The 7449-nt window shown below is 66.7% G+C and overlaps 3 protein-coding genes across 3 annotated transcripts in view; 1 reads left to right on the top strand and 2 right to left on the bottom strand.

Annotated features, from left to right (window-relative positions):
• The window catches only part of EMIHUDRAFT_197006 (hypothetical protein), a gene marked incomplete at both ends in the record, with an annotated part of 2346 nt that extends 1361 nt beyond the window's left edge, over window positions 1-985 (top strand). The window contains one exon of the mRNA XM_005766951.1: window positions 908-985. Coding sequence (XP_005767008.1) covers window positions 908-985 — 78 coding nt within the window. The remainder of the gene's footprint in view (window positions 1-907) is intronic.
• Window positions 986-1386: 401 nt separating this feature from the next.
• EMIHUDRAFT_197005 (hypothetical protein) lies at window positions 1387-2814 on the bottom strand (the record flags this gene model as incomplete). Its single annotated transcript, XM_005766950.1, has 4 exons — window positions 1387-1970; window positions 2156-2332; window positions 2493-2590; window positions 2786-2814. 4 exons carry the CDS (start codon window positions 2812-2814, stop codon window positions 1387-1389), a joined length of 888 nt encoding a protein of 295 aa, XP_005767007.1.
• Window positions 2815-4845: 2031 nt separating this feature from the next.
• The window catches only part of EMIHUDRAFT_461517 (hypothetical protein), a gene marked incomplete at its 3' end in the record, with an annotated part of 5448 nt that continues 2844 nt past the window's right edge, over window positions 4846-7449 (bottom strand). The window contains exons 8-12 of the mRNA XM_005766949.1: window positions 6446-7277; window positions 5618-5728; window positions 5370-5519; window positions 5232-5293; window positions 4846-5119 (exon numbers count right to left, since the gene is read on the bottom strand). Of these exons, the coding sequence (XP_005767006.1) occupies window positions 4846-5119; window positions 5232-5293; window positions 5370-5519; window positions 5618-5728; window positions 6446-7277 (1429 nt within the window). The remainder of the gene's footprint in view (window positions 5120-5231; window positions 5294-5369; window positions 5520-5617; window positions 5729-6445; window positions 7278-7449) is intronic.

Raw genomic sequence — 7449 nt, 5'->3', positions numbered from 1 at the left:
CCGCACCACAAGCACGCAAGACGTGTCCGAGCTGCTGCCGAGCCTGCGCGCGCCGAGCCGCGCCCCTCAGGCGGCGCTGCCCGTGCCGAGATCACGCGAGGTCACCCGAGGTCACCCGAGGTCGCACGAGATCACGCGAGATCTTTCGAGGTCGCCGAGGCCACCCCGAAGATCACCCCGAGATCACACCGAGATCACCCCGAGATCACCCCGAGATCACCCCGAGCTGCGCCCCTCAGGCACTTCCCGTGCACATCCCGGGCCGCGCGGGCGCTGTCGCGGCGGGGGAGAAGGCGGCGGCGGAGGCAGCGGCGGCGGAGGCGGAGGAGGCGGCAGCGGCGGAGGAGGCAGCAGCGGAGGCGGCGGCGGCGGCGGCGGCGGCGGCGGGAGCAGCGGCGGAGGCGGCGGAGGCGGCGGAGGCGGCGGTGGAGGCGGCGGTGGAGGCGGAGGAGGCGGAGGAGGTGGCGGCCGCGCTCCGAGAGAGCCTCGAGGCGCGTCGCGCGCAGCCACGCAGCGTGCAGCACGCAGCCGTGCAGCACGCAGCAGCGCAGCATGCAGCAGGGCACCACGCATCCGTGCAGCACGGAGCAGTGCAGATCGCAGCCACACCGAGCAGGCCCATCAGCGGGCGCTGCGGCACCGCGGGCGGCGGCGGCGGAGGCGGCGGTGATGGGGAGGAGCTGGACCTCTTCAAGGGGTTCGACCTCTCGAAGGCGCCGAGATCGCCCGAGATCGTCCGAGGTCACCCGAGATCGTCCGAGATCGTCCGAGATCACCCGAGATCGCCCGAGATCGCCCGAGATCGCCCGAGGTCGCCCGAGGTCGCCCGAGATCGTCCGAGATCGCCCGAGGTCGCCGGATTTGGACGTGGACACTGCTCGAGGAGAGCCCGCCGTCTCGTCTGCAGGCGTCGCTCTCGCCCTGCTCGACCCTCGACGACCTCCAGGGCTCCCTCTTCGCTGCGCACCGCGCCCCTGGCCGCTAAGCTCTGGGCCTCTGGCACGCCGGCTGCCCAACTCCTTTTGTACACTTGCCCCACACTTGGCCACTTGTCCCGCCCCTCCCCACGACCTCGCGCATGCCCTTGCCACACTTCTCCACCTCCCCCCTGCCACACTTCCTTTCCGTACGTCGTGCGCCCATGTACCCCGCACACATCCCCGCGCCCTTCCGTCGTCCGGTGAGCTGCGGTGTGCGGTGTGAACTGTGAACGCTCGCATCGTTTTGCATGGCCAATGAGCAATGTGGCGTGTCTGTGTGTTATCCAGGTGCTCTGTCGCCGCGCGTGTTCTACACCTTAGCAAGACGATAAAGCGCGATACGCGTGCGGTACGTACAGAATCAGAAACACAGTAAAGCCGAACTCTCCACTGACAACGTACTCTCTTACGGGTGACGGCGGGACATGTTCGCGTTTTTACCAAGCTCGACGAGCTGCCGCTGCCACTCAACCACTGGAGCCGCCGCAGAGGCCTCCAAGTACACGTCGCGCGCGTGGTTGGCGAGGCTGACGGCGCCCAGACCGGAGCCGACGAGCAGGAGCGCCCAGCTCCCCGCCCTCTCCCGCAGGGCGGCGGCGCGGCCGAGCCGCAAGTCGATCGCGGCGGGGAGGCCGAAGGAGAGGGCCGTGGAGGCGGCCGCCCCCGTGAAGCCAAACACGACCTCGACCCTCTCGACCACCAGTGCGAGCAGCAGACTCGAGCCGACGATCGCCAGCGTGAGCGGGATGCGGCGGCTGGCGCGCCTCTCTCGGAAGAGCAGCTGGTCGAGGCTGCAGCGGGCCGCGAAGTGGAGGCAGGGGTAGGTCAGGCAGATGGAGGTGGCAAAGGCCAGCCGCACCGCGCGGATCGCGGGCGAGGGCAGCGCGGCGAGGTTGAGGAGCACGTTGCCCCGCACGTCCTCTCCAAAGTGGCAATACGCCGCGACACCGGTCAGCACGTACAGCGAGCCAGCGGCGGCAAAGGCGGCGCCTAGTCACGGCGGCTCCCGCTGTGAAGAGCGGTGGCGCACAGCTAAAGCGAAAGGGCGGCGGCCAAAGGGCTGCGCCGGTGAGGCGGCGCATGCGGGAGGGGGTTGGCTGGTCGGTCTCGCCGTAGATCGGGAAGAGACTCGTCTGGCACATGAAGGCGAACGCGCAGATCGGGACGGCGCGCACACACGTACCCGGCGACGCTGCTCTGGAAGGCGGAGGGCGGCTGCTGCGGCGGAGGGCCTTCCGCCCACAGGCAGAGGAGGGCGAGGACAAAGATCGTGTAGATGGCGATGGCGGCGCCGGAGGCGAAGCGCAGCGAAGAGATGTCTCGCAGTGAGGCGAGTGGGAAGATGACAAGCCCTACGGCGAGGAGCAGCAGCGGCGGGCGGCCGATCGACAGGCCGGCGCTGGCGGCGAGAGGGTGGAGGACATCGCCAACCTAGTGTGACTTCACAAGAGTAAGAGCAACCACTCTTACAGTAAGCAAAGAGGTGGAGGATCGCCCGCCACGATGACGTACGAGACGCAGGAGCCAAAGAGTTGACAAAGGCGCAGCCGTGGTACGCGAGCCAGCCTGGCCGCCCGAGCCCCACGCGAGCGAGGTCTTCCCGGTCTTCCCTACGGGGGGGTTGCGAAAAAGAAAAAACTGATACTTTCTTCTTTTCTGTGGTGTACCTGTGTTAGTGCCAGTGCGCGCCAGTCCCGTGCCCAGTGTTGTGCGAGGGAGTTTTGTTGTAAGATTCTTCTTTTCTCCAATCCGTGTTGGTGTCCAGTCCGAGCCTGGCTGTTCTTCACCTTCCTACCTAACCTAACCTCTTTCTGTGCACATGTTCCTTGCACATGCAAACGACTGCATCCCCCCCCCCCCCGCCCCCTCCCCCCAAACAAATGCTTCGCGCTTGTTTTTTACATCACACAGCTCCACCCGAGGCAGTGACGTCGACTCGACTCTCCTCGCCGTCAGGGCGCTCTAGCACACCCGGTAGATTGGGCTGCAGCTCAAAGGTTCCGTTCCCCAGCCCCAGCAGTAGCTGGTTCCGTTGCCCCAAAAATTGCCGGTCGTCCCAATTGCCAATGACGATGTCAAGCTTTTCGTCGCCGTTCACGTCGCCGAGCGCGATAGATCTAGTGTTCATGCTCCCGCCAGGTAGATCCGATGCCACGTAGCCACCACCTGGTTGATGCAGCAGCAACTGATTACTTCCTCCTGCATTGCCGAGGACGATGTCTATGTAGCCATCACCGTCTACATCGCCAATCGCGACTGAGTATGTGTACGTCTCTGCGCCGCCGGGCAGATCAGTAGGCTCAAACCCGCCGCCCTGCGTGGCCAGAAGGAGCTGGTTCGCTGTGCCATAATTGCCCTCAATCACGTCAACAAGGTCGTCGCCATTCACGTCACCCAGCGCCAACGCATAAGTGTCGCTGCTTTTACCTGGTAGGTCAGATACATCATCCGCAAATTCTCCAAAAGCCTTGCTCAGCACAATGCCACGGTTGCTAACCAGGTCAAGTTTGCCGTCGCGATTCACGTCGCCAAGCGCCACGGAGCCGGCTAACACACCCTCCTCGGGTGAGACTTCGCTGTAGCCTGGTAAGTCGACCGCTTGGCCGTGGTTGGGGCGGGCGGCGCTGCCGCGCAGCACTCGTCGCCGTCGTAGCCTGCTCCATTCTTGAAGCACGAGCGCTGGCAGAACTTCTGCTTGGCCCAGTTGGCGTTGTGCTTGCAGAACCTTGTGGACGCATCGCGATACTGGTCGCATTGCAAGTCCTTCGCCACCATGTATGCGTTTGGCTGATCCGTGCACTCTGTGCACTTGGCCGTGGTTGGGGCGGGCGGCGCTGCCGCGCAGCACTCGTCGCCGTCGTAGCCTGCTCCATTCTCAAAGCACGAGCGCTGGCAGAACTTCTGCTTGGCCCAGTTGGCGTTGTGCTTGCAGAACTTCGTGTATGCAGAGGGATACTGGTCGCATTGCAAGTCGTTCGCCACCATGTACGCGTTTGGCTCATCCGTGCAATCGGTGCACTTGGCCGTGGTTGGGGCGGGCGGCGCTGCCGCGCAGCACTCGTCGCCGTCGTAGCCTGCTCCATTCTCAAAGCACGAGCGCTGGCAGAACTTCTGCTTCGCCCAGTTGGCGTTGTGCTTGCAGAGCTTCGTGTACGCAAAGGGATAGTGGTCGCATTTCAAGTCGTTCCGGACCATGTAACCATTGCGTTCGTCAGTGCACCCTCCTGTGCAGGTCTGTGCGGCAATTCCGATCTCGAGGATCGCTCCAAGCCAGATGATGATCATGTCGACAGAAGCCCACCGTTGCAGGCGCCCGGCACGCCGCGAGGCCGGGCGTCACGCGAGCTCGTGAGTTTTCTCCCGACAAGTACCAGGGTACCGCGTACGGTAAGGTAAGGTAAGGTAAACTTCTCCACACACACGAGGTGGTGGGGCAAGGGGGGGCAACCCTCGCGTCTCCACGTCTGACGACAGGAGCCCCACGGCATTCAAAGTGCAAGGCCCAGTGCGCGTGGGTGAGCGCTGTGTGTGTGTGCGTGTGCGTGTGCGTGTGTGTGTGTGTGTGTGTGTGTGTGTGTGTGTGTGTGTGTGTGTGTGTGTGTGTGTGTGTGTGTGTGTGTGTGTGTGTGTGTGTGTGTGTGTGTGTGTGTGTGTGTGTGTGTGTGTGTGTGTGTGTGTGTGTGTGTGTGTGTGTGTGTGTGTGTGTGTGTGTGTGTGTGTGTCTACCGCGTACGGTCGGACTGAAAAGAAAATTTCTTTTTTCATCCGTGTGTTTGCCGTCACCGCTCCGCGCTCGTCCTGCGTCCACCCTTACTTACTAATGACTGTTCTGCAAGAACTCTGAGAAACGTACACGCCCCTGCTCTCAACGTCCGGCCGCGTTCGCCCGCTCCTCCGCCGCAGTGGGCCGCAACGACGCCCACGCGCGCTCGGCCGACGGCCGAAAGGATCCCGCCGTCACGCCCGGCCTGTGCCCGGTCGAGTCGACCAGGTGCTCGTCCATCCACTCGAACGCCTCCTCGGCCCCGCCCCGCGCCCCGCCGCCCCGCGCCCCACCGCCCCCGCCTTTCGCGAGCGCGGCGTATCGCTCCAGCAGCGGGCTGACGACCTCTGCGGGCTGGTCGGTGAGCTCGACGCGCCTGCTCGCGGCCGGAGGGTGTGAAGAGAGGCGGCGCCGTCCCTTCCCCACGCGGGTCGGCGAGCCCGACGCGCATGTTCCGCACGCCCGCCTCGCGCAGCTGCGCCAGGTACGGCGCTGCGCTCTGCGGCTGCGAGTTGAAGACGGTGTTGCGGCAGCCCGAGTCGGCAAGCACCTGATCACGCCGCACCGCGTGTGGAGAGACGCCGTTCACAGCCTCGCGGCAGCCCGAGCCGCCGGAGAGGGCGCACGTGGTGGCGCTGCTGCCGCCCGTCCACGAGGTGGAGCGAGTGGCGCGTGCAAGGGTGGCCGCAGTCCTTGTACGAGTTGCCGGTGGAGAGGGTGCGCGCAAACACGCAATGCTCCGTGTGGAAGATGGGCACGTGCGCGTGGATTATCACCTCGACGCGAGATGAGGCGAGATGAGGCGAGATGAGCCGAGATGAGCCGAGATGGGGCGGAGAGAGCCGAGATGGGCCGAGATGCGCGTGACGATCACCTCGATGCGAGAGCGCAGCGACGGCGGCAGCGCCGAGACGAGGGCGCACAGCTGGTCCGCGTCGAGGTCGAAGGTCGGCGCCAAGCGCGCGACGCCCAGCTCGAGGTACGCCTGGGACCGTTCCCCAGCTCACAGAGTGACAGTGAGCGTAGCAGTCCTCTAGCTCCGGCGGGGGGTTAGGCTCCGGGCCTCCGCCCCACTGTGTGTCTGTGATTCGGACTGCCTCACTGAGGCCTGGGACCGTTCCGAGAAGGTTCGGGGACGGCTCCTCGGCCCGCCGACAGTGGGAGATGTCGAGGGGCGCGCCTGCGCCGCCGCCGCGTTTGCGACGTTGAGCGAAAAGTCGCCTGTGTTGTGCGTGGAGGGAGGGTGGAGGGGTGGGGTTTGGGATGGTGGGTGGGAGAGCGGGGCTGCGGTGGAGGCGAGAGGGGGGAGGGAAGGCGGCGAAAGTGTCGCCGTGGATCCGAGGAAGCGTCGCGCCCTCCTCCTCCGCCAGCTCCGCCAGCCTCGACAGCAGCCCCGCGCCACGCACCAGGATCGCGTCGGCGCCGTCGAGCTGCAGCAGCACGCGCCAGAGGGCCTCTTCGGCCGGCTTGATGATCCTACGCAAGCGAGATTAGCCGAGATCTGCCGAGATTGGCCGAGATGAGAGCGCGGCTTGATGACCCTACGCAGCGGTGAAGCAACCGCTGAGGCGGCGCAGCGGTGGCGGTTGCGGCAGCGGTGGCGTGGCGGTGGGTGAGGTGCCCCCGGGCTACTGCAGTAGCCGGCGGTGGCGCGCAGTGGTGTGGTGTGCTACAAGGTAGCGCGCCTCGGCGCCGCAACCACCGTCGCCTTTGGCCGCGCGGCCGCGAGCCCCTCGCGAATGCCGTCGAGCTCGAGAAAATCGATGACGATCTCATCGACAGCAGCGCACGCGGCGGCGGCAGCCACCTGCTCCCGCGTGCGACAGAGCACCGACAAATGGGGCCTAGTGCTGCGGCCGCCGCCGTCGCCGTCGCCGTCGCCGTCGCCGTCGCCGTCGCCGTCGCGCAACGCAGCCTCCCCCGCCGCCGCGCGCCTCCGCGCCTCCTCTCTCTCGCGCGCCGCGCGCCGCGCCGGCGACAGCTTGCGAGCGAGCGCGCGCTGCGCGGACCGCGCCTCGACGAGGCGCTCCACTGCGTTGCGACGCGCCTCCTTGACCGCTGAGAGTGGGAGCCAAGCGCCGCCGCTGGCGACGGCGCCGCCGACGTCCACATGCCTCACCACCAACGGCGTGCCTCCAAGCTGCCCCACCGCCTTGCGCAGGCTCTGCTCCGACAGCGGCGTCCCGGTCGCACGCTGCAAGACGGCCTCCGTCACGCACGACGCTGAGCGGCCTCGCCCGTCGGTCACCGTGACGTTGAGCGGCTCGCCGATCTCGCCGTCCAGCGCGACGTCGACGAGGGCGCGCCCGGCGGTGGGGTCGGAAAGCAGCCCTTTGAGCTGGCGCTGCAGCGCCCCGTGCTGCGTGCGCCACACCAGGTCGCCAACCCGGACGCCGGCCAGCTTGGATGCGTCCTCCAACTCGAGCGTCACAGCCTCGCCGCCCTCCGCGGCGGACGCATCCTCGCTCTTCACGCCCCAGAGCCTCCCGCCCGCCTCGGAGCTGGCTGCGCCGAAGGCGACGCCGTCGCCCGCGCTGAGGAGAGGCGCGGAGTGTGAGGAGAGTCACAAGCGTCGCCCGCGCTGAGGAGAGGCGCGGAGAGGTGGTGCGAGAGGCAGGGAGGGGCGGCGTGGAGTGGTGGTGCGAGAGGCAGGGGGGGTGGGGGGGGGGGCAGCGGCTAAGGAAAAAGGTCCCGAGGGCTAGCAGA

Source organism: Emiliania huxleyi (genome assembly GCF_000372725.1).
Source record: "Emiliania huxleyi CCMP1516 unplaced genomic scaffold EMIHUscaffold_5, whole genome shotgun sequence".
NCBI classification, from domain to species: domain Eukaryota; phylum Haptophyta; order Isochrysidales; family Noelaerhabdaceae; genus Emiliania; species Emiliania huxleyi.
The sequence above is the reverse complement of the archived record's forward strand: the minus strand, read 5'-3'. Positions and strand labels throughout refer to the sequence as shown.